The sequence below is a fragment of the Mustela erminea genome, chromosome 2 (genome assembly GCF_009829155.1).
Source record: "Mustela erminea isolate mMusErm1 chromosome 2, mMusErm1.Pri, whole genome shotgun sequence".
NCBI lineage: Eukaryota > Metazoa > Chordata > Mammalia > Carnivora > Mustelidae > Mustela > Mustela erminea.
In genome coordinates this window covers 157,766,254-157,793,035 of record NC_045615.1, presented here as the reverse complement: position 1 = coordinate 157,793,035, position 26,782 = coordinate 157,766,254, and the positions used below count along the sequence as shown (strand labels likewise).

General features: G+C 39.5%; 1 protein-coding gene across 2 annotated transcripts in view; it reads left to right on the top strand.

Annotated features, from left to right (window-relative positions):
• Positions 1-26,782, top strand: part of BTC (betacellulin) — a 43,106-nt gene that overhangs the window by 8,974 nt on the left and 7,350 nt on the right. For both annotated transcript variants that reach the window (XM_032334586.1, XM_032334585.1), the window contains exons 2-3: positions 16,436-16,534; positions 24,568-24,685. In XM_032334586.1, the coding sequence (XP_032190477.1) occupies positions 16,436-16,534; positions 24,568-24,685 (217 nt within the window). The remainder of the gene's footprint in view (positions 1-16,435; positions 16,535-24,567; positions 24,686-26,782) is intronic.

The window sequence follows — 26,782 nt, the reverse complement described above, 5'->3', positions numbered from 1 at the left end:
ATGAACTTATCCAAACACAAGACTCCTTCTCCCATGGCATAGTGTTGGGGGTGGGCTGTTGGTAAGTAGTCTTTATTTCTAAAACAAATAACAATAAGGAAGACATATCTAAAATTGTTTGCTATTTTACAGTTTGTCTAATACTATTATAAAGTGTGTCTAATACTGTGTTTAGCATTAAGGAGAATTGTCTAAGTACGTCATTGTCTTTCCAAAAAGAATTTGCATTATATTGGGCAAAATGTTTATCAGAAATGAAACATTGTATAGTAATTGAATACCTAACAGTTTAAATTACATAGTGAAAACTAAATATGACCTCAGAAGGAGAAGTTATGGGCTGGAGTGATTAGGGAAAAAAAAAATCAGGGAAATAAGGACTTGAGTTAGTTTTTCTAACTAACAATGGAGAAAACAATGGGAGAAAGATTAGAAGGTGGACAAGTTAATAATGACCTTTCCTTTGTGTGTGTGTCAGAGAGTGAGCAGACCCACATGCCTAGAACAAAGAGTTAATTTTGTGTGGTATCGAGGGGAATACTGACTGGGTCAGGACCTGGTTTTCAGAATGAGAACATTAGTCAGGATCCTGAATTCTTGATGCAATGTCATCTTCTCAGGATTTCCTAGGAATTAGAGCCAGGACATTTTCTAATTTAGATAAATCCATGCATTTAGTTATAGGTAAAGACTTTACTTTAAAATGTTATATGGTCTACCTGTGGAGTTGTTCGATTACTGGGGAAATATCCAGATTCCATTTTACTGTGTGCCCTGTAGCTTGGTGAAGAGCTGGCCTCACCTTTGCTTAGGGGTGACCTTGCTTAAAGCTGACCCCAGTAGTTTGCTTCATGGCTTCTAACCATGTGCTGCTAGGCTTCCCAAGGCTGGGGGTGGCTCATGATCACGAGGTAGCTCCAGGCCCGTTTAGAGCACCAATTGCATTTGGAGAAAGAGACTAATCCAAGAGGACTAATTCAAGAGAATTAACTCCTGACCACAGAGAAAAACAGAAGGGAACAAATTTAATGAGCTTTATTTTCAGTGACTCCCCCTTCTCCACCAGCCCCTTCCAATGACAGCTCCATTCGTTAACCTCGAAGACGTCATTTTATCCCTAACTCATGTCAGAAGGCCTCCTTCTCGGGAGTGTAATCATAATGGATAATGGGCAGCTATTGTAGCATTTTCAATAGGGAATGAATACAGGGGACGCAGTGGCTTGTTTTGTTTTGTTTTCTTTAGAGAGAGCAGGGGTGAGAGAGTGGAAGCATAGAGGAAGGAGAGAAAATTGTAAGCAGGCTCCATACCCAGCACAGAACCTGACAGGGGCTCCATCTCACAACCCTGAGATCATGACCTGAGCCAAAATCAAGAGTCCAACACTTAACTGACTGAGACATCCTGGTGCCCCAAGGAAAGCAGTGGTTTTTAAGATAGGTTTTCACGTGCAGATGAGGACAGACAAATGAGAGCAAGTAAAAAGAAAGCTGCTGTTCTAGGCTAGGAAGTAGCCTAAAAGGTTTGGACCAGGCCATAAAAAGAAAAGAATAAATCCAATAAATGCTTCTAAGTGAGATTTTTTTGGGGATCTAAAAACAAGTCATGTGTAGGTAAGAAAGGGGAAAGAGGAATTAAAACTGTCTCCAAGACTGTTAACCTGAGAGAGAAAAAGAATTTATGCTGCCGTATGTAAAAGAAAGCTGCTTTTTTTTTTTTTTCTTTTGGCTGTAATATAAAATGCTTTTGAGATATCCAAATGTCTTTTGAGCATTTGGAAATATGGAGGTTGACTTCAACTTGGACAGTGGACCCCAAATCTGATTGCTATCCCAAGAAATGTAAAAAGTACAAATTATCAGGCCTCTCCCCAGACTTACTGAAGTTTGGTTGAGATGTCCCCATCAATCTAAATTTGTAAAGGCCTTCCAAGAGAAAAAGCCAATTTTTCTTTCAGAGTAATTGCAAATAATATATATTGATATTCCCCCCAAAAGAAGGTCCTTTTGGGTGTAGGCTGGTTTCCAAAGGAAAAAGAAATGGTAACTTTACAGTTTAAAAATCTGGCACACACTACCTTAACGAAGTGGCCAAGGTCAAAGTCACCAATGATGTCATGCACCCCCCCTGTAGTGTGATGAGGGGAACACTTCCCTTCTGTAGAGTTTGCTCCTAAAATCCGTAAACCCAGTCCAAACATTATAAAAATATCAGACAAACCCAAAATTGAAGGACATTCTATAAGACACCTGACCAGTACACTTCAAATTTGTCAATGATATCATTAAAAAAACAAACAACAACAACAAAAACAAAAAATGCCAACACAGAAAGACTGAGAACCCAACACAGACCAGAGGAGACTAGAAATCCTGACCCAGAGAAAGCACTTTAATGGGAATTTGTGGAGTTAGAATAAAGTCTTGAATTTAAGTCAACAGTAATGTGCCAATATTGGTTCTTTGTTTTGATCATGCCACGGTAATGCACAGTGGAGGCATTAGAGGAAAAAAAAGAGGGTGAGGAGGGTACAGGAATGCTCTGTATTTTGCAGCTGTTCTATAAATCTAAAATTATCACAAAATAAAAAGTTTGGCCCAAAAAAAGCCCTACAGGAGGTCCTAATGGCTAGTCTGTTTGGACAATCACCTGGTTAGAAAATAGGGCTGAAAATAGAAAGTAGTCATTTAGCTGATTGTAATTTCAGAATCTACCACAGTGCCTAGTGATAAATTCTAAGTAAATATTTATTTAAATGCTCAGACCATGGGTGTTTTGTGACATAAAATGGCATTATGGAAAAGAATACAAAGGCAAAATCATAGGGATAGAAAGTAGGACGGTGGTTGCCAGAAGGTGGGAGAGGAGGGAATGAGGAGTTACTGTTTAGTGGGTATAGTGTTTCAGTTTCCCAAGATGAAAAGTTCTAGAGCTGGATGGTGTGATGATTGTACAATGGTATGAATGTGCTTAATACTACTGAACGGAGCATTTAAAGATAGTGAAGATAGGAAATTTTGTGTCATGAGTGTTTTACCACAATGAAAACATTTGAAAAAAAAAAAAAGAAATCTGAGAGTAGAGTATTGGTGGCACCCAAATATGTGGTGTGGGAGTTGGAAAAAGAGCTGGAAGAGTTGAGTAAAGAGGGAAGGACGAGTCAGGAAGCTGAGAATGGGGGTGGATTTTAGGTGGAAGATTTGGGAAGGGCAACCATATCAAATACTGCTGAAGGAGGGGGCTGAGGCTCAGGAAGAGGCCACTGGTGGGTGAATTACAGGAAATCAATGGTGTTCTTAAAAAGGCAGTGATAAGACATTGGTGGTAACTGAAGAACACACACACACACACACACACACACACGACTGAGAGGATAGAAGTTGGAGTGGTGGGTAGAAAAGAGAAAATTTTGGTTTATAAGAGTCAACTTCAAATCATTGAAAACCCTCTTTGTCTCAAAATAGGTTTCCTCTGTGTAGTTCAGAGGGCACAACTTGGATTGATGAACTAAAATTCCAGGAAGGCCACTCTCACCTTAATTTTCTCCCAGGTGGAACTTTGAAAAAAATGGGATCAGCGGCTTGGGATGTGGTGAGCTTTCCATGCCTAGACAAGTTTATGGTCTGGTGGCACTTATGGAAGTTGTGTAAGGTGATTCTTGAGTTAGATAGGAGGTGTGCCAAATGACCATCGAGGGTTCTTGTGTCTCTACAAACACAGCATGATGTCATTGCCATTTGGGAATGCTTTGGAGTTTGGAAGAACAGGGTTTCAAAGTAAGCCACTGTCAACTGACTTCTCTGGAAAGAAAATAGGCAGGACCCTTAAGAACTTGTCAACCAATGGTAAAAAATTTTGAAAAGTAATTTGAGGTTTTTCCTTCTTAAACTGTATTCAGTGACCTTGTCTTCTCATGAATGAGACATCAAGGTTAACATCACCAATGATGTCAGGTGGATATTACATATTCCTCACATGATGTGATAAGAGGATATCTTGGGATTTAGTACTAATCCCATGCCCCGAGCTCAGGTTTGACCTTTTATTTTACCATTTATTAGGATAATAACTTATCAGTGAGGATTCAATTATGAATTGGAAAAAACCCTGGCATAACTATAATTGATAAATGATATTGACAAAGGCTTCAAATGTGATTTTTGGTTATTTCAGGAGACATATTTTCAACATTGCCATGCTTTGATAGAAAGCTTCTATGAGAAAATTCTCTGATCACTTTTAGATACATGACAATTGTCCTGAAATGGAGGGCAAGAAGAGTGACTGAATATGTGATTTAGATGCGAGATGAAACTACACCCCAAAAATAAGCTACAGTTCCCGTTTGCGTTTGCAGGAGCCTGCCAAAGGAAATGCACCCTCTTCTCTCAGTGATTTCTGCCCAACAGTATTCACCACTGTTAAATACTTCTTAAGTGGTTTTCTAGACAGTCAGATTCTTTACTGGGAATCTGTCATTTGGATGTGGCAAATGACACTTCAGAGCTTCAGCTGGAAATATGTGGTGTGACCATGTCTCCATGTGTCTTACTTTCATAGGTCACACAGGAAAATCAATTGAATCATTTCACAGTCACACCAGACACTTCAAGAAGGCCCTTGTTCTTAATGCCCTGCAGAATTCTTCACCGCAGCTGGGCAGCTTGACTCAGTATCTTCAAAACACATTAGGCTCATTTCTGTGTCAACGCCTTTGACCCAGTTTTGTTCCCAACCTCTGTGAAACTTTTCCCTATGGTTTTTCCAACTCAACACATTGCTTCTTTTTGGGATTCCAATAGTCTTCATTTTCTATATACCTGACATTTAAAATATTCTTTCTTTCTTTCTTTCTTTCTTTCTTTCTTTCTTTCATTCTTTCTTTCTTTCTTTCTACTTCTGCTCTCTGCAAATCATTTTGTTGATAAAGATAATAATGGATTAATGTTAAGTTGGATTGGCTTTCCCTAGCTCATTTTAAGAGCCTAAATTCTGGGGCTTTTTCAGGTTGGGTAAGCATCTACTCTTAAGTTCTATGTTCTTTCCCTTACCATTATTAAAGTTTGATGACTGTTACCTCATGGGTCAGAGACTGTGTTATCACTAAATCCAGAGGCCAACTCCAGTCTCTCCTCATTTTGCAATCGGATAATCCTCCCTGATAACAAATTGTTCTTTTGGTTGGTTCCTTTCTCCTCCTGTCTATGAACTATTATGGAAATTCAGTGAGCCCAGAGCTTTTCATTTAAAGTATTGTAATGTCTGACTGTCTGGAATGGTCTTATCATAAAGGAATGGGAATCAGAAAGTCAATTGACAACTGATGATTTCTAAGAAACTAGCTCTAGGTTATTATGGGATTCCCATTCAATTTAGTCATTGTTGTTACAGATTTAATAATGGTCATGGAATAACTTACCTCTCTGGGCTTTAAAAATTTAAGATTGTGGAGTACTTTTTTTTTAAGTTTTTTTTTTTTTTTTTTTTTGTCAGAGAAAGAGAGAGACAGAGGGTACAGGCAGGCAGAGTGTCAGGCAGAGGCAGAGAGAGAAGCAGGCTCCCCTCTGAGCAAGGAGCCCCATGCAGGAGGATCCCAGGACCCTGGCATCATGACCTGAGCCAAAGGCAGAGGCTTAATCGACTGAGTTACCCAGGTGTCCCTGGAGTACTTTTTTTTTTTTTTAAGATTTTATTTATTCATTTGACAGACAGAGATCACAAGTAGGCAGAGAGGCAGGCAGAGAGAGAGAGAGAGAAGAGGAAGCAGGCTCCCCCAGGAGCAGAGAGCACGATGCGGGGCTCGATCCCAGGACCCTGAGATCATGACCTGAGCTGAAGTCAGAGGTTTTAACCCATTGAGCCACCCAGGCGCCCCCCTGGCGTACTTTTATAAGTTAAAAAAGTGTTATCCATCTTTCTTAGCTTTTCTTAAACACCAAGATACTGTTTCTACCTTTTGGGATAAAATTTTACATGTGGAGAGGAAAGAGTTCATATGTTACTTTCCTGATTTTGAATGAACATAAACTATGAAGACCCCCTTATTTTTTTTCTGTCCTGACTCTACTTCCTTTCCTAGTCCTGAAAATCCAGAAGCCTATCTTAAGTTTGACAGTATGGGCAGTTTTTAAGATGATATGATTTGAGAGACCTTTGAAGAGTCCCTCCTTCTCTTAGAACATGGTTGTCCATGAGATGTCCTGATGCCTCAAATGTTCCTTGGGCCAGGGCACAAACAATATACCCCTCTGAAGAGCCCTTTGACTATTTCCTTTGTCTTTGCCCAGCTCCCTACCTATAGTGAGTTGTCTCTTGTTTTGGACATGGAAAACACCATGTCCAGGGCACAAGTTCTGGCCTCTCATTCAGCAAAGGGCCAGAGGTTGAGGCAATTATCACCCCTTACTTGGAATTTTGTCTAGGAAATGGGTGATGAAAGTGATTGCGGCAGACGTATTTCTCCTTCATTCTTTCTTCCACGAACTACTTTAAGATGAAGAGTTTTTTTGTTTGTTTGTTTGTTTAAAATGCTTTATATAGCTTCTGTATGAGTGGACATGTGGTCCGAGCAAAGTTTGGTGTCTCTTTGTGGCGTACTTTGGAGCTGCATCTTTTAGATGGGTACATACATTGCATTGCTTTGCCTTCTTTGCTTCATTTCTTTTCTTTTCTTTTCTTTTTTTCCTCCTCATTTTTGTGACTCCAGAGCTTGGACCTCCTAAATAAAGTGATAATCCCTTCATATATATCTCAGGTTCTGCTTTCTAGAAGACCCAGGTTGAAACACTTAAGTTTAGAATATTTGAGTTACTTAATTTCTCTCCTTGCACATCTGCTTTGAAAGCAAACGCATTTGGAAAGGAAATTATGTTTAAAAGTTATCTTCTATTTGGGGGAATGTCAAGGAAGTACAAAGATACTGGTTTATAGGAAGGCAAAACAGCAATGAAAAAAAGATGGAAAAAAAGTTAACAAGAATAGATGGAAGAGAATGCTAATGTCAAACTTCACCTCTTTTAGTTTTTGTCTCAGTCAATCACAAGCCCACAATGATAAACATCATTCCAATCCCCAATATTTTTTTCAACTGCATGTTTTTTCTTCTTTTTTTTTTTTTTTTTTTTTTTTTTTTTGAGAGAGAGTATGAGGGAGAGAGAGAGTGAACATGAGCAGTGGGGGAGGGTCAGAAGGCACCCAAGAGAATCTTAAGCACCCTCTCAGCTGACTGGAGGCTTGATCTCATTACCCTGAGATGACGTCCTGAGCTGAAATTAAGAGCCAGATGCTTAACTGACCGAGCCACCCATGAGCCCCTCCAACTGCATGTTAGATGTAATCTCTTTTCAGACTTAGAAAATGCTCTCTGTATAGTATGTATACTCAGGGTTCTGTTTCTCTTCTTGACAATGGAGATACAATGAAAAAAATCCCCCAGATCCTTATAGTTTTTATATTCCAAATGTTGATTAAAATTTTTAAACCTTTTTTAACTTTATTTTTCTAAAATTAGAGCTATGATTTACAATCCCCTTGGTTGTCAGACAGCACCATCCAAGATCTGACTTGGTCTACTGTGTTTGTATCACTGAATCATTTAACCAACCCACTGAATCAGTAGCCCTGGCAGACATATTCAGTATGCTGAGTCACTGGCAGAACTGTCCTGAGAATACAAAGAACCATAGAAGATGCCATATTTCTGTTCATCAGCTGAGGCGCATTCACTTCCAATGTCTTTTAAAAACTCTGGAGAGAAGCAGCCTATAGAAAGGCCAACATGTTGTTTTGCCTCACTAAGTACATACATATAAGCACACTGTAGGAATGTGGTGTGTACATGTATATGTATATGTATATGTATACATATTTAGCTTTCATATTTTGTTTCATAGCCATATTTTACATATGGATCAAATCACAGCATATATGTAGAAATTTGACAATATCCATTTAGGGGAATGATAATCTACTGTTTTACCAGAGGAATTAGAGTCTTTTTTGCTTCAGCTCTTTCATAGCTGCTATTGGGTTGAGGACCTACCCTGTGACAGGCATTACCAAGGTTAATAATTCATACCTTATTTTTTCTCTTTTTTAAAGCATATAGCTAGATCTACCATGTTGTTTACTCAGTATGGGCCTCAGTTTACAGATGGGGACCCTTAAGTTCAATGTTGAGTCACTTAATCATAATCGCAAAACTGGTGATTAGAATGTACAACCAGGATTCAAATCTGGTGCCATCTGACTCCCAGTTTATCTTTTTCCCATTAATCGACACTGCTTTCTTCTATATAAACAGAATTTTAGGGATTTGACTATGAGATGTTCTCCCAATTTCTGCTTATATTCATAGATTAATAAATTCTCCTTTGATTTACAGTTGGATTTTCTAACGGGGTGTGGGGTGTGGTTCAAATCCTAAAATGAGATTGGTACAATATCATAAGAAATCCCTGGATTTGGTAGATACAAATAGAAGCTAAGATATCGAAGATTCCTAAGTCATCAGAATACAGATGAATGGCTATTTTTTTGATAATGTTATATTTATTTTTATTTTTAAAATAAAAAAATGCCCTTGGCTGTAAAAATGGAAAATTCAGCTCAGAGATGAGGCAAATACAACCTACATAACTGTTGATGTTGGTCACATTTGATCTTTTAAATAGTTGACCCAGCTGGTGTACAACTTACCTCAGCATTTAGCAGTTAACTATGAGACAGTGGGTCATGCTCCTTGTCAGACTGGGTCTCTTTCAATGCTCATATTGTTCCCAATGACTTCATTCTCCATGCTGACTGACAGGGATAATGCTTTTAATACATTCTGTAATTTTTAATGTGAACATCTCATAAATGGAACTTTGACTCATGAAAGTAGAATTGGATTTCTTTTCCTTTTTGTCTTCAGTTTTATGAGTACGGTTGATATTTATTAACTAGCACCAGAAATATAGACTCAATTTCTCATCACTTAGCAGACACAACGAATCTAACATTTTTATTTTGTTTTTATTGCTTTAATCATCTCTCAGAAATTATGCAGGTCACATTAAATAGGTTGAATGAAAGAATAAGAAAACAAAAAGATTATGAAATATTTTACTGATAGGTGAAACCGAATACACATTGTAAAGGGAACTCTAAAAAGTCTAAAATCATTTTTTTAAGTAAAAAACAAAAGTGAAGCAAAACAGAGCTACAATGAAAAAGAACAAATAATCCCATCCTTACACTGCTTTCCAGTAGCACAAGAGATGTAAGAGTTTCCTTTTATTAAAAACAGACGGAAACCTCAGTATTTAATCAGACAGCCAAAAATGGCTGATGTGCTACGGGGCTGCATTACCAGAAACACAGCGCCTACAGTGTGGGGGACGAGAGCCCCAGTCTATTCCATCTTTGCCAGAACCATGTGAAAAGGCACGTTGGTTTGACCTTACATTTAGGGGACCATGGCAAGGATTATGAGGGTCTTGATGATGACAGGTAAAATGTGGTTGAAGGAACCAGGATGCTCAGCCCGAAGAAGAGGAATCCTTTCAGAAAGTCTTGATATCTGGCTTCAAATAATGAAAATCTGTCATGGGAAAGAGAGATTACACTTATTCCAGGTGATCCCAGTGAGTGGAATAAAGTTATGGGAAGGCAAAAACCCAGCTTAATGTAAAGCATCACTTACAGAGCCTTAGAAATAAATGCTCAATAATCTTTTTGAATGAAATGGCTGCAATTGAAAGAATGGATGGAAGGTCTCACTGAAATGGAACGGCTTGGAGGAGAGAGAAGACTCTGTGCTGAAATTAGAAGGCAGGGTTGAGGAACTTTTCCAGAGGATGATTTCAGGAAGTTGAGAATTGGTTGGTAGGATATTTTAATTCCTCGAAGGTTTTTACTAATTCTGAAATTTAATAAAATTGTGAGTCTTCTGAATGAAAATCTTACTGTTTTCCACATTTAGGTACCATATTTTCTTTCATTTTCTCTAAAGTATAATCCATACGTTCTCTGATGAAGATAATGATCATTTTAATAACATGTTTTTGAATAAATTATTTTACTATATTATTTCATTTGATTTTCATGGACCAGATTATGGAATGGGCAGGAAACTTGTGATTCTAAGTTTTCTTAAGGAAAAAGTTCAGGATAGATTGTTAATTAACTCAAGGTCACACAGTGAATTAATGACTGAGTTTGGTGATCTTTCCACAAGATAACCTTTCCCAAAGAAATTTTTTAAGAAGTCAAAATTTAAGGCTTTGAGGCTGTTTAATTGATTTAAAATAAAGAAACACATTCAAAATGAAAGCTATATTTTGGACAAAAAATATTAAAACCGGTTGGAGAGAATTGCAGTGGTTCTCAACCAGGTCAGTTTTCCTCTCAGGGATATTTGGCAATGGTGGGAAAAATTTTCGATTGTGACAACTCAGAACTAGGGGGAGAGGTGAGGGTAGGATGTTACCAGCATTTGGAGGGTAAAAGCCAGGGCTAATCATTATTCTATGATGCACAGCTTCCCTTAACATGGAATTATCCAGCCCAAATGTCAATAGTGTAAAAGTTGAGAAACCTTTGGGTGTTTTGCATTCAGTTTAAGCCAGATTCCTTTGAACAATGACATGAGATGTATAGAATGTAAAATACCTTTAAGCCCTAATTTTCTAATGACCTTTTATTCACTGAAAATGAAGTGATATTTGCAAAGTTACTAACTTTGACTACAAAGGATCAAAAACTGCAGAAGAGGCCCTGCCTTTCAGACTATGATTTGTAACCTTTTCTGCCTCTACTGGTAGCCCATCCTTTGCCTCTTTCCTATACCTTTGGCTTCTTTCTATCAATTTTCTCTATATTAAAAACAAAAACAAGTCCCCTCCTTTTTTTTTTTTTTTAAATCTGTTCACTAGTCTTTCCCTTCCCTTTGCAGTTGGACATCTTTGAAAAGTAATCTGAGATCATTTGCATACTTCCCATGCCACTAATATTTCTCCCTAATGTTTATCTTCTGGTGTCCCATATGTCTGTGATTGGAACCACAATCCACTCAGCCATTCAAGCTCCAAACTCTGGAGTCATTCTAGACTTCTTTTTTCTCACTTCCCACTCTGTCCCACTAGCCGCTAAGTCTTATAAATTTTACTTTGTGAATATCTCTTGTGTTCGTTTCTTCTTCCCCATACCCAGTGCCACCCCCTTGGTTTACATGTGTCTGAATTATCTATACTGGTATTCAAGTAACCTTTTCAAACAAACACACACACACACACAAACACACACACACACACACACACACACACACAACAAACCAAATGAAAAGATTATGTTGTTTCTCACTTAAAGCATTTCAATGACCCCAAACTGGGTGCCTAACAGAATCCAGAGTAATCAAGATGGTCATATTTATTTTTGCCCCAGCCTCCTCTCCATCACAATCCCTACTCACCCTCCCGACAAGCTAAACAAGTTGCCACTGTGTCCTTTTACAAGCCGCCCCTTTTGTTTAGAATGCCTTGGCTAATTACAACTTTATTTACCATTTTCTTAAAAAATTAATTTTATTTTTGATAAAGTAATAAATAGACATAGATTTTTAAAAATCCAATAGTGCTAAAAGGTTTATAACAACAAATAGCAGATCTTGGCACCATGATTTCCCTCCTCTCCACCTCTTAGAAGCAACCACTTCTGAATATTTTAAGTGTTTCTTCTGTATTTATGTATTTATCTCCATCTTGCTAAATACCTTGCTTGTAATGCTATTTATTGACTTGTCAAGTTTAGATTTTACCTACTGAGTTCCTCTACCCTCATAATTTCAGTATATTGCTATAGGGGTGATAGTCTAAACATTTAAGAACTGGCACAGCATAGATACTGATTCATCACCGCAGTTTCCCCACATGGTGTATGTGGACTAATTACTGGCCCTGTTTTTTTAAAATCATTTTTGATATAATAATTTCAAATATTTGCATTATTATCATCATATAAATATTACCTACTGCAGAAACAAATTACATCAATGATTATGTTACCTTGTGTACACAATTTTTATCTTCTAGAAGTCACTAACTGATGTGTTAAAAAATCATTTCTTCCTCATTAAAAACTCCCCACAATCCTCATCTTCTCTTTCAAGTCTTTGCAGCTAAGTAGAGTTGACTCTCCATCCTGTGTCACCTCTGCTGTTGTCTTTACTACACTACATCTTAAAGATCTGTGTGTCTACCTTCCTTACCAGAATGTGAGCTCCTTAAGGTCAGTGATAGTATCTGTTATCTTTGAGCCTTCGGTGTCTTGTATCATGGTACTCAATAATATTTGTTGAATTATGGATGGAACAGGAATGCCTTTCCTCTGTGAAGCAGCCTTCAGTATTGAGTAAATGGTTTTGTAAGCATTTCTGCGATTCCTGAGTTGCTCCGTACAGATCACAACTTGAAATTCCTGTCAGGGTCTAGGCAGCTCAAGTAAATGAGCGCAGCAAGCCTGATGGTCTGGGGCATTAAAGGGGTCACCTGCTGCTTAGTTGTGCCCAGTTGTTGCCGGGAAGCTGTTTCACACCGTTTTGCCAGAATTTCTGCTTTTTCAGTGGAAGCAGAAAAATCCAGGTTTAATATGAGCTGTCATGATTCAATTGTTTAAAACCATGCAGATCAAGAAAATGGTTCTTCAGGCTGGATTTGGTTCACGGCCACCAGGTTGTGACTATAACCTGACGTTTGTGGGTGGGGAGAAGAGCGCGGGCTACCCCAGTGCCTTGGTTTGCCTGAGAGAGCCTCCTCCCTAGGGTTCCCGTCTGGGGCGCTCCCAGTGGCGTCCGTTCACCAGCTAATGCTGGCATGTGGAGTGATTCATAGCGGAACAGAGTCTGGGCGCAGGCACCAGCCAGCCAGCGTGCTTGAAGGCCCTGCGCAGGGGTTCAGGGCAATCAGAACTCCCTCTGTTAGGTGGAAGTGGAGATGATGGGTTAGATGATAAGTGATAGAAAGGAGTGTGAGTGGACTTAAAATTGTATACTAGATGTCAAGCCACATGCCTTTTTGTGTTACCTAATTTTATTTCCACAATATCCTCTTGAAAAATATATTGTCATCCCCAGTTTGTGGATATGGAATCTCTGTAAGATTTAGAGTGTTTTGTAAAATTCCCACTGTTAGAGTAACTCCAGAATTAAGTCCTCCTGACTCTGCCCATGGAGAAAGCTCATGTATGGGAATTTAAAAATGAATTAAACCTATTTTATAATAATAAAGAAATTGAGATACTAAGATTTTTTTAATCTGAAAGTTGTTTTGTTCTTTTATAGACTGATCTGTTCATTTTTTCAACATTTGTGTTCTGTGTTAGTTACCAGGATTACAAAGAAGAGTAAATATATAATCAGCATGCTTGGAAAGCCCAAAATGATTTTACGTTTCTGGTTTATTATAAGTGTGAAAGGAGAGTGGCTGTGTTGGGATAAAAGATACGAAAAATCTAGAAATTTGGTGGCCATATTGTGTGTGTGTATTTTTCTTTTTTGAACCAAAATACTGATATATATATATATATATATATATATATATATATATTTTTAAGATTTTTATTTATTTATTTGACAGAGATCACAAATAGGCAGAGAGGCAGGCAAAGAGAGAGGAGAAAGCAGGCTCCTTGCTGAACAGAGATCCCGATGTGGGGCTCGATCCCAGGATCCTGAGATCGTGACCAAAGTCGAAGGCAGAGGCTTAACCCACTGAACCACCCAGGTGCCCCTGATACTTGTTTTTTTTTTTTTTAATTTTTATTTATTCTTTAAATTTCTTTCCAGTGTTCCAGAATTCATTGTTTATGCACCACACCCAATGCTCCATGCAATACCTGCCCTCCTTAACACCCACCATCAGATTCACCATCCCCCCAAAACCTTCAGAGTGTTTTTCAGAGTCCATATTCTCTCATGGTTCATCTCCCCCTCCAATTTCCCCCAACTCCCTTCTCCTCTCTGTCTCCCCATGTCCTCCGTGTTACTCCTTATGTTCCAGAAATAAGTGAAACCATATGATAATTGACTTTCTCTGCTTGACTTATTTCACTCAGCCTAATCTCTTCCAGTCCCATCCATGTTGCTACAAAAGTTGGGGATTTGTCCTTTCTGATGGAGGCATAATACTCCATAGTATATATGGACCATATCTTCTTTATTCATTCCTCTGTTGAAGAACCAAGAACCAAGCATCTTGGTTCTTTCCAGTTTGGCAACTGTGGCCATTGCTGCTATGAACACTGGGATACAGATGGCTCTTCATTTCACTACTTCTGTATCTTTGGGGTAAATTTCAATTGGGAAGACATTCCCTTTTTTATTGTTGCAACAAATAAAATATGCTATTAGAAAATTAAAAAGTGCAAATAAGGAAAATTAAGATAAAAGTCTCCTAACCAATGTGAACAACTCTCTATCTACTTACTTACCCAACTTTTTGATTATCTATCTATATGGGCCTATTTTATAGTACTATTACACACTGATGCAGACAAACACACAAATCCCACTACATTATTATTCTGTAGTCTCTCTCTCTCAGGAATATATCAAAATGTTCTATTACTGTTTGAATTATGCTTGAATAGAATTTTATTGCATGAAAATAGTTCCATGTATTTAGTCAACTCTATCTTTATAAATACTTAGGGAATTTCCAAGTTTTTAGAACCCGTGTCATGTAGAGAATTTTTCAGTCACATCTTTTTATGTATCTTGGATTATTTCCTTCTGAATAATTACTAGAAATGAAATAATTGCATTTTTTTTGGTATTTCTGCTTTTAGCACATACAGTAATAATTTGTCCTCCAGTAAAGAAGTGCTAATTTACCCAATATCAGTGGATTTGAGTTTCTATTTCTATTCACTGTTTCCCATGTTAGTTACCACCTTTTTAAATTTTTTTGAACCTTTTCTAATTAGATAGCTAGCAAAGAGTCTCCATATTGAAAGATTCTTTTTGAAAACTCTTTGGCCTTTGAACTTGCCAGATACTATTGTCTTCAGGCACAACAGTCTCACTTCGTGTTACGGCTAATTGGTTAGCTGATTGCCTGTCTTACTAGCTTCGGAGCCCTTTGAGGGTAGAGTCTGTCCTGTCCACCTGTGTTTCTCTGGATGCTCATGGATGTTTGCTGAACTGAGCTGAATTATAGAACATGCACAGTTTAGAAACCATTGGCTAGGTGGATAAATGTCAATATACCCAGTGGGCAAGTTATCCGATTCCTGCCAGGTACATAATAATGAGTAATTTAAGTGAGCATTGATTACATGCCAACAATGTGTTGTTTTGTATACTTACCTGATTGAATCCTCACAGTAATGCTCTGAAGAGGAGATAATAATTATCTCCGTTTTGCCAATGAGGAAATTGAGAGGTTATGAAATTGGCACAAGGTAAATGACGGTAAAGTGGCAAAACCAGGTCATGAACTCAGGTCTAGCTAACTCCCAAGCCATCTCATCTCTCCACATCTGCCCTCCCTTACCTTCTGCCCTCTTCAACTTCTTATTATGTGGCCAATCTTGTCACATCTGGAAGTATCTTTCAGCATCTTGTACCCTTCGCCCCTTGTTGGATTATTTTAAAGTAAATCTTGGATACATTAATTTCATTAATAAGTATTTAAATTTATATATTTAAGACATATGGGCTCTGTTTTTTATCCTGAACTACAATATGATTATCACCCTTAAAATTATCTGTAGTAATTCCTTAATATTATCCAATGTCTAGTCAGGGTCAAATTTCTCAGATTAGCTCATTAGTTGATTTTCTTGAATCAGGTCCACACAAGAACTACCCATTGTATTTTAAACTGTTCTAACCACCACACAGTATTCCTCTCTCCACCATCCTTTCCATGAGGTTTGTCCTTCTCAGCAATAGGAGTACCTAGCTGAGAGAAGGTGCAATTTTCAAATAGTTTCCACAAATTGAATATCTAGTTCACATATCTCAAGAAGGAAGTACGAACAATACTTAATACCTGAGAAACATCGAATCTGTATGGAATGGAGAGGGTACATGTCCTCCATTCTCCCTGGAGATTTATCCGTGTATCTGTGCAGCAGCTGAGAACCCTTTCTATTCCTCTGCTTCTGTGATGTCTCCATCATAAACCATGGCCAAGTCTCTTCACTCAAGATGCATAGTTACATGTAAGTGATGTTGGCTTGAAAATTCTGTCCTTGTCCTTGAGGATGAAAAAATTAGACTTGCTGGTCTGTGTACCCACTCCCACGCCAGGCCCCTTGCTGTGGGAGAATGCCTTGGAAATGAAAGTCACAGGCTTGTTCTTTTCATAAATGGGTCATGACTTTGGTAGAGTACTTTGCATTAAGGAAATTTTCAACTTTTCATGCTTGTTTTGGTTCTGTTTTGAACTTGAAGGTCTAGTGATCCTCCACTGTGTTGTGGCAGATGGGAATTCAACCAGGAGTCCTGAAAAGGATGGCCTTCTCTGTCAAGATCCTGGGGAAAACTGCACAGGTAATGCTTAACAAGTGATACATTTGTATTTCATCAGCCTCATGTGCAATCTTGGAAAGTTGATTTCCTTAATTTTAATTTTTAATACTCATGTAATCATAAAACTAGGTAGTTTTTTGAGCACATACGAATGTCCCAGGCTCTCTGCCAAGTGCTATATGTATAGTAATACCTTCGCTCCTCACAAGGGTCCACTGAGCTGGACAGTATTTTTGACTTTATTTCAAAGTGAAGCCCCAAAAGATTAAGTAACTTGCCAAAAGTCACAGAGCCGGTAAATTGCAAATCTGGGATTCACACTCAGGTCTTTCTGATTCCAGGGTTTCCATTTTTAATAATTATACTATTTTAGGTGTCACATGTGTGTCCTCCAGACTCTAGCATGGAATATCTTGGAATAGATTCATAAAAAGTTGGCATATTCTATTCAGATTATTTTTTTTCTATTCCACAACTTAAAAGAAGGGGAAAAGGCAATGACTTTTACATATTTTTTACCTTAGAGATGCTTGATTCTGTATTCTCAAAGCCATTAGTCCAAAGAAAGAATGAGTCTTGATAAGAGATCAAATAATAAATATTTTAGGTCTTGTGGGCCATGCAGCCTTTTTACTACTCAACTTGGCCATTGTATTGTGAAAGCAGCCATGGACACATTGCAAATGAGCAACTTTAGGTCTATTTTAATAAAACTTTATTTAGAGAAATAAGCTGTGGGCCAGATTTGGCCATTGGACCATAGTTTGATGACCCCTAGTCTGTCCTTTTTATAGACTGAATGGTCTGGTCTTCTGGGGTTGTTTCTGTTTTAAAATAAAACAAAGGCCAATTCTAAAAGTAGGTTGGAGAGAGCCTCCTGTATTCCCTGGAAACTTTTTGGAGCTGGGAAGGTAGTGACTTGTTGTTAAGTGCTCCTTTCCTAGCACCCTGGAGAAGTCACAACTGAGCCAGGAACATACTGAGCAAGTTGTCCTGTTGTGAGTCATCAGTTCCAGCCCAATATTCCTCTTTCTTTCTCCATACTAGTAGGTGGTCTGGAAAGTGCCCACATGCTGTGGAATCCATTGGTGTCTTAGGTCATGCTTGTGTGGGTCTTGTCACTCATGTAGAGAGAAGAACAAGGCCAATTTTATCTTCAGTTGAGTTTTAAATAGCTTCAGTGATGGCATTTTCACATTTCTTTTGGGAGATTATTCTGTCATCCAGTGATTGAGAGTATTAAAAAACCTGCCTCATCATTATCTTAAATGTGTTGCCTATTTTTTTTTAAACTTTAGTAAGAGTATTTAAATATGAGATCTACACTTTTAACAAAATTTGAAGTGTAGAGTATAAGATTGTTAACTATAGGCAGGATGTTGTACAGTATATCTCTTGAAATTATTCATCTTGCATAACCCAAACTTTGTACCCATTAAACAGCGACTCCTCATTTCTCCCCCCGCAGCCCCCAGCCCCTGGAAACCACCGTTCTGCTCTCAGCTTCTGTGGATTTGGCTATTTAAATACCTTTTATAAGTAGAATCATGTGTTTGTTTTTCTATAACTGGCTTACTTACCTTAGCATAATGCTCCCAAAGTCCATCTGTGTTGTTGCAGATGGCAAGAATTTCTACTTTTTTAAGGCTGAATAATATTCCACTGTTTGCATAAACCACATTCATTCATATTTTGATGGATATTTAGGTTATTTCCACATCTTGGCTGTTGTGTATAGTGCTGCAATAAACATGGGAGTATGAGTATGTCTTTGGATTCTTATTTCAATATTTTTGGTTAAATACTCAGAGGTTGGAATGCTGGATCATATGGTAGTTCTGTTTATCAGTATTTTTTTTTTTCTCTGTAGTATTTCCCATAGCAGCTATAGGTTGCCTTTTCGGTCTATTAATTGTTTCTTTACTGTGCAGAAGATTGTTGGCTTGTTTAAAGTCACACAGTAAGTGGGGTAGCCTACCACAAATGTGGAGAGATCGGGTCTAGAATGTATAATTGTTATTCACCTTGCTAAACTGCTGGAATCACGTGGGAAGATCACAATGCTGAATATGCAAAGAAAATTCTGGAAAATAATCCTTGAAAGTAAAGCCTGAAAGGGAAAAACTGTTCTTGAAAAGGAATTAATGTGAAGCAGGAGCATAGTGTCTATATTGTCTGTGTGACCTTGGGCAAGTCACTTAAGCTTTGAGACACTCGTTTGCAACCTGGAAAATTAAGAAATAAATCAGATGATCTTTAGGAGTTGTTCTCGTTTCTAAATGATTTTATAATTTTATTTTCAAATAGCCCCAATCTCTAAGCATTTCATTTTTATTTTGTCCTTTTCTGTCTTGAGGAAGGAAAATATTCATTCCTACCAATGCTTCTGTGTACCAGCAATGCAGCAGACCCTTTTCTAGGTACCCTAGATGCAATAAGGAACAACATGGTCAAGGATGAGGTTGTAGAGGTAATGGGGAAAGAGAGGTAAAGGGTAATGTCATGGAGAGCCTTGCTGGGGATTATTAAAACTTCAGCTCTGAGTTTTAATAACATCATTCAGTGTCTGTGTGCAGATGAGCGGGGACAGACAGAAGCAGGGAGACTAGTTAGAAATTGTTGCCATGGAGACTACTTCTGGTCTAGAGATAAATGTCACGCTTAGACCAAGGGAGTAGAGATGGAAGGAAAAGTGAATATAGTTTAAGTACAACCAATGGAATTTTCTGACCAATTGAATGTAGAGTAAAAGAGATAGACATCGAAGTGACTCTAAGATATGTGGCCTGAATCATAAAAAGAAAGTAGGTTTCGTTTACTAAGATGAGGAAAGACCAGATATGTGGGGGGAAATCAGGCGTTCCATTTGGGGAGTGTCAATTTCAAATGTCAGTTAGACAACCAAGTGGAGATGTTCATTGTGCTGTTGGACACTGAAGGAAGACATCTGGGATGGAAACATAAATTTGGGATTGTTACCATAAAGGCATTCAAGGCCAGGAAATGCCCAGAAAGGGAGTGTAAAGAGAAGAGATGAGAAAGCACTGAGTCCCAAAGCATTGTAAAATTTAGATTCTGGGGGATACAGGAAAGAACCAGCAAAGGAGACCAAGCAAAGGAGGCGTTATATACACTGGAATCCCATAACACGTACTCTCAAAAAACAAAAGAAATTCAAGTTTTCTTCTTGTCCAGTTTTCTTTATGTATCCCCCTGCTGAATAATTTTAAATGAACAAATACACTCACACACCAACACTAAGTTATTTTTTTCTTCCTTTAAAGGGATAGAATGAGAAAGGGCAGCTCTAAGTGAAGGCCCTCCCCTGTAAGCTAAGAAATCCTTGGCCTAACCCTCCGGGTTAAAACACATGCCGATCTGTTCTGATTAACCCCCTTCAAAAGCACATTCTAGTAACACTGGAAGGTTAACAAATACATCTGTGAGACCTTTTTTTCTTTACCTGGAGTCACCAACTCTTGCATTTCTGTGGAAAACGGCATTGGATGTAACACAAATAGGAGTCCTCAGATAAGAGAGATTTTCAAATTTTGCACTTCTTCAAGGGCAGTATGAATTTATATTCCCCTGTCTCCAGGAGATAGTTGGCAAGATAAGAAGGAAAATTAACTTAGAAAATATAAAGCTTTCTTCCTCACCTCCCGACTTAAGAAGGTTGTAAAGGGAGGAAACCCCTATTGGGAAGTTGCCAGGACGTCAAGGACTAGAAGATTAAAGGCTTAGCCTCTACTTCATAGACTAGGAAGACAGGTCTCTGCAAACTTAAACTTCTCTGTCCACTAGCTGCTCCTTTTTTAAGGTCGAACATCTATTGGGGTGGAGGAAGAAAAATGTATAGGTTTATTTTACTCCCTCTCTCTCATTGTTAACACTGATGGGAATTTCATCTCAAAATTTAGGCCTGCCTTTTAAATCTCTTGCACAGAGATTTAACTGCGTATTTACCTAGGGGGTTAGAGATACTATGCGGTTATCACACTGTAATGAGAATTACATAAAATATATTACTCTTGAAGCTGATTTTAGAAAAGCTGATGATATTGATATAACTTATAAAATCATTAAATAGATTTATAATGAGCACACCTGGAAGAACTAAGTGAACGTTTTATGAAAAGTAAAGCTAATGTATCAATTCTGAGGAGTTTTAAACATAAAACATCGCAAGGCCTGATTGGGTTTGAGAATAAGAATTATCTCTAAGAAGGATCAGGGAACTGTGTTGTTTAATCAAAGCATCCATCAAAATGAGAAAAATTCCATCCCTAAACTACATCATTTGATTGTGTGTGCTCTTCCTCCACTGAAGTCTGACCCAAGACCAATCTATCACATCTCATCTAAATGTTCATAGGACCCAAGGAAGGCAACCACTTCTTGTCTGTCTGCCCATATGATGCAGATGGGCATCATATGTTCTTACGTAGAATTAGATATTGTCATACACCTACCTGCAGGAACCCTCATAGTTTCTTACCTAATTGTCTTTAGAATCTTTGGAACTTGGCATCCCAATAAGAGACCGAGGTATGTTACCTGCGGCGCCCAGCCGCTTGAGAGTTTGTGCTGACATTTTTCAGTATGTGGGACCGACCGACTTACTCCCATAGAAAGTTTTGGTTTTGGAAATGTGGGTTGGAAAAGAGTAAGGTGGGAGCGAAAAAAGATCAATTAGTTTCCACCACCTCCAGTGTGAGGGGAGTTTTCACATTAGGTTTTCAAGACCAGGTCATTTGCTTCTCAACAAAGAAACACAATACATGGGACGAATTATTCTTTTGTCATAGGATTAACTTCTTGATAAACATCTCTGCAGTGGAAGGGTGGGCCTTGCCATCCATCCCTTGCTCAATGTCATCAGGTCTCAAGATAGGCAGAAAATGTTAGATTTCACAGTTGTTCAATTTTCAGATAATGTGACCTTGATGAGTAACAGATGAAGGCACCTGGATTTGAGGGGGCCCTTTAGAAAGGGTTATGCTGATAAGCCTTCTCATTTCCATCAGAGAGAACCGAAGATCCCATCTGTTTGGGGAGGTGGGCGGAGGGCCGCGCCGTATGTGCGATGTAGTTTTCTCCAGTTTTTAAAGTTCCATAGAGAAATCACTGGACGTTTTCTGCTTGGTGGCATGGAAGGGCTTTTAAATCCGAATAATGCTGGGATATTTAAGATCGTGTTTATTTGGCAAAGGAGAGAGCTCTGTGAATAATTCAGACAGGGCCTGGCAACCATTTCCCTGGCCTGGGTCTGTGCTGCTTGGATGGGCCGAGGCCGGTCAGGTCACTGCACCCAGCAGCTGCTGGTCAAGGCACTCTTTGGTATCTTGCTGTGTAGGGGGTTTATTAAAAGGCTGGCTACATTTAAAGGAGCACAACAACTAGAGGAAGTAGGAAAGCTCAGGAAACAAAGCCACATAGCTTAGCTTAATGTCAGGTTTGCGTTGTAAAGAAGGAAGGACCTTTCTGGACCATAGCAGATCTATCACTAAGTCTTACAGCTTCTTAAATCCATCTCCTAGACCTCCATGCCCCTGCTGCAGGCCCACGTCACGTGTTTACATGGCTCAGGCAGTGGTTTTCTCCTTGCTCCCAGCCTCTTCCTACTCGGATCCAATCTTCAGCTTCCTACTAATGCACTGATACAATGCTAAACTCAAAGAGCATAGTTCGTACATATACCATTTAATTTAATCTATAAGAACCTTCTTCAGCTCTCCCCTGTCTTGTATTTGAAGTGTAAACACCTCAGCCTACTGATGTGAGGTCTCTAACTTCCATTCACAGCTGTCCTCAGCCGTTCCCCACCAGGTCCCCTACATCTCCATTAAATCTGCCTCCTTCCTGCTGCCGGATCAGGCTTGCGTATTCCTGACTCTGAGCTTTTGTTTCCAACATTCTCCACAAGTGCACAGCTTGCTTACCTCCTCCTAAAAAAGCGATTCATATTTTCTAGAACTTTCTCTTTTATTAGATAAAAACTCTTTGTAATGATACAAGTTCTCTTAGAATTGCCAAGATTTTCAAGATTCTAGAATCAACTCAGTTACAGAGAACTTGATGGTCTGGGGTCCTCTGCTAGGAAGTTCTGCATGAGTTCTTATTCGAGATCCACAACAGCCCTCCACTGTAGATGGTATCATCTTCAGTGTCCAGGTGGGGAAACTGAGGCTCAAACAGCTTCGTAACCTTACCCAGAGATGAGATAGGCTTTACTCTTTTGATGTTTTCCAGGGCTTACTACAGGGCTCTGGAAATAGAAAGTACGAATGGAAGTTGACTGATAAGTTTATTTGCCAAAACATACAGATCTTTGTTTTTGAGACACTTTGCAGTTATTTCTGGAAGAAATTTCAGTAAGAATCCCATTGACTGGCATGCGTGGGAGCAAATGTCTGGCATGCACAAGCTGTCAGCATAGCTGGTAACCAAGTCAGCAACCAAAACCAGGTCAGCCGGTTCCTCAGCAACGTTCTGCCACCCCCTGAAACTTTGTGACCTGGCATCACAGGAATTCGCTGGTTATAGATCATTCAAAGTTCTTGGCAATTCCTCTTCCTGGTGGCCCTGGGCAATTATATGTACTCATTTTTATCATATTAATTAAGAAGTTTTAGGAGTCGCTACTATGAATGTCATCGAGATGGCAGGTGCCACACCAAAGCTTGTGTGAAATGACCTTCTGAAGTGAACATCGTGGTCTTTCTGGCTCCACAGGTGTCCGAGTCCTGTGTGCTGCTGGTCACACCATGACTGTGGAAAAGTCCAACCCTGGGTCAGAGCTCGCTTGTTGGCTGTAGTTCTGGTTGTGGGCACGTGTCTGGTGTGGATCAGCTCATGGGCCACAAGTCACTATCTCTGTACTGTTTCTCTTGTCAATCCTTATCTATTAAAACCTTCTACATGCAAGCAGGGGAGAAACTTTTACATATTACTGTCCCAGTTTAAAAATTTAGGCAAGGAAAACTCTAAAAGGTAAGACAAGGAATACGGAGCAGGATCAAATCCTGCAAATGAAGCTTCCAGTATTTTCCTCTTTCTTCAGAGCAAGAGAAATCATTCAGGGGTTAAATGAGGGAGAATCTCTCATTCAGGCAAGCGTGACTTCGGGGTGCATCAGGCTGAGAGCACATGACAGCTACCTGCTGAACAGCTGGCTTGGCTGAGTGCCAGAGTCCGGCAGTCAAGGACTCTGGGGCAAGACCCACTGCATCTGGGTCTCGCTTCTGCCCTTTAACTCGCACGTGATCTTGGAAGGTGACTTAGCCTTCATGTGTTGTTCTTTGTTCATTTGTTAATGTGAGATTAGGATGATGCTTACCTCACAAGGCTGTTATAAGCATTAAATTAACATATATATATTATTATATAATTTATATTGCTATATGCATTGTTTATATATATATATTATTATATTATACTTACCGAGCTGGATACTGGTTATATATATATTAATTAATTAATATATATAAATATATCAATATATAATATATAAATAAATAAAAAATAAATATATAATTAATTAAAATACATAATATATTAATATATATAGCTGGTTATATATATAACCAGCATCCAGCTTGGTAAGTGTTATGTGCATGTTTAAGGAAAAAAAGGAAAGGGAAGGGAAGGGAGGGGTGGACAGGGGAGAGGAGAGGGGAGAGGAGATTAAAAAAAAAAAAAAGGTCTTTTTGTTTTTAATGGAAAAAAAAAAGTCTCTGTAGCCTTCACAGAAAGAGTAGCCTTCTCTCATCGCGACTATGCTTTCCCCTTTAAGCAAAGCCAAGGTTTCCGAGAGCCAGGCTGGACATAAATCTTAATTAAAATATGCAACATTCCCACCAAGATCCCCAAGACCCTATCTCTAGAGCTATCTGGGGACCACACAAGTCTGGCTTGTATCCCAGCGTGGCGAGAAGGAGAACCGAGAAGCTGGAGCCGGTTCAGCAGGAAAACCTCCGCGCAGAGGGAACGGGTTCTCGACACACGGTGTGCGCGAAGCCAGTGCACTGACGGCGCCTTTTCTCACTTGGCAGCTACCACCGCGCAGTCGAAGCGGAGGGGCCACTTCGCGCGCTGCCCCAAGCAGTACAAGCACTACTGCATCAAAGGGCGATGTCGCTTCGTGGTGGCCGAGCAGACGCCGTCGTGCGTGTAAGTGGGGCGCACCCGCCGCAGGGGCAGGTGCGGGCCGGGGCGTGCGGGGACAGGGAGGCCGAGCCCCCAAGCCTAGGTCGGGTCCCCTTTCCCCGGTCCTGGCCGCCCCCCCGCCCCCAACCCCTGCCACGTGCCTCGGGCCCCTTTGGGTGGCTCCTCGGGGAGAAACTGGGGACACTTTGCTCCTGAACCGAGCCCGGATGGGCTCCCGTCCGCGTCCAAGCAGAGCCTCTGCCCAGCCTGAGCGCTTTAGCCTCCGTCCGTCTGGAAGCGAATTCTGGCCGGTGCGAGGCAGTTCCTAGTCAACGTCAATACCGAGGATTTTCTGCCGATCAAAAGCTACTCTCGTAGGCGTCCATTCGGGCCGGGCAATGAGCCTGTTGGGAAGCGGAGGTTGGCAAGGCTGATCCTTAGGAAGCGGCTGGGAGGACACTGCTTCCTCCACCTCGAAGGAGACTGAGGCCGAGTTTGATTTTATTCAGGCACAAACCACTTTTTTTGAAAAAAAAAATTATTTTCTTCTAAAGAGATGTCCCTCTCAGTGTCTTTTGAGACCTCTCCTGATGGATGAGCAAAGTGATTGTTTAAGTGTAATATTGACGGAAGTTCATAGAATGTGTATGTTTTTACGTGGATGTCCTACAGTATCCTTTTTTGAAATTTCCCCATAAGTGTCTCAGAACAGAGATTCCAAACCCTAATTTAGTGAAACATGTAAGGGTCCTGGACGCCATCAAAATTTAATTAAAATTAAATTTAATTAAAAAATAAATACACTGGTTGATACTGACAGGGGGATAAGAATTGCTAATGTAAGGAAATTTAAAAAAAAAGTGTGTGTTTGTGTATGTGTTGGGAAAGAAGAGAGCTGCTTTCTTTCTTTTCTTTTCTTTCTTTCTTTTTTTTTTTTTTAATTTCCTCTAATTGCTCACTGGCTTAAGAGACTATATTGAGTTTTAAAAAATATTTATTTTTATTTTTTATTTTATTTCTTTTAGAGAGAGAGGGTATGCATGCTCACACAAGCATGGCTCTTGGTGGGGGGAGGGTAGAGTTGAGAATCTTAAGCAGGCTCCACACCCAGTGCAGAACCCAATCCTGGGCTCAATCTCAAAACCCTGAGATCGCGACCTAAGCCATAATCAAGAGTTGGACACTTAAACGACTGAGCCATCCAGGTGTCCCAAGTTTTAAAAATATTAATGCTCTTTAACCCAGTACATTTTTCCAACTTATCCCTAGGTCTGCAAATTTATTGTTCTTTAATATTCCTACGTTCCAAAATGAAAACCACAACGTGTAATCTACCTGCCCAAGATCAAAACACAGATCAAATCCTTCAGTGTGAGGTTAAAACTCATTTCCATGGCCTCTGCAAGCTCTTCTGATCCTGGCTCACCTTCCTAGCCATATCTCTCACTGTATGCCCAAATGTTCCTCTGAAATCCTACATTTCTTTTCATGCTTTATCACACAAGCTCCCACAGTCCGGAGAGCTTATCATTACTGATGTTTCAGGTGTAACTCGGACATCAGCTCCTCCTGGACCCCAGCTTTGGCATTGAGTTTCCTTTCTCAGACACATACTCAGGTCTGTTAGATGTCCTTTCCCTGAGGTCCAGTCACCCTCCTATGAAAACTCTTTTCCTCTGGAGCATGGCTGTTGGTTTCTTTGAGAGTCCCTTCTGAGTCTGTGAGCACCTAAAGGTGGGTCTTGTGGCTTATTCATTTTTTGTGTTCCAGGGCCAAGCACAGCGCCAGAATTTAATAGGTGTTCAGGAAATGACCAGTGAATAAGTAAATAAGTCCCTCTAGCATGGTCCATCTAAAGTTATGCTGTCAAAACTAAGAACAACTTCCTCTGGGCCAAGAACAGCTTCTTAGTGGTAAAAAGCTATAGAATCAATGGGAAGCTGAAGAACATAGGAGTCAGGACACGGATTTTTGATTCAGGTAGACCTAAGTTAAGATTTTTGTCTGCACCAGTTATAAGCACTGTTAATAGTGGGTCTGTTACCTTTCCTGGGCCTCAGTTTATCTACTACAAAAGGACATAGTAATATTGCCCTCTCAGGTGTTGAAAATAAAGCAATC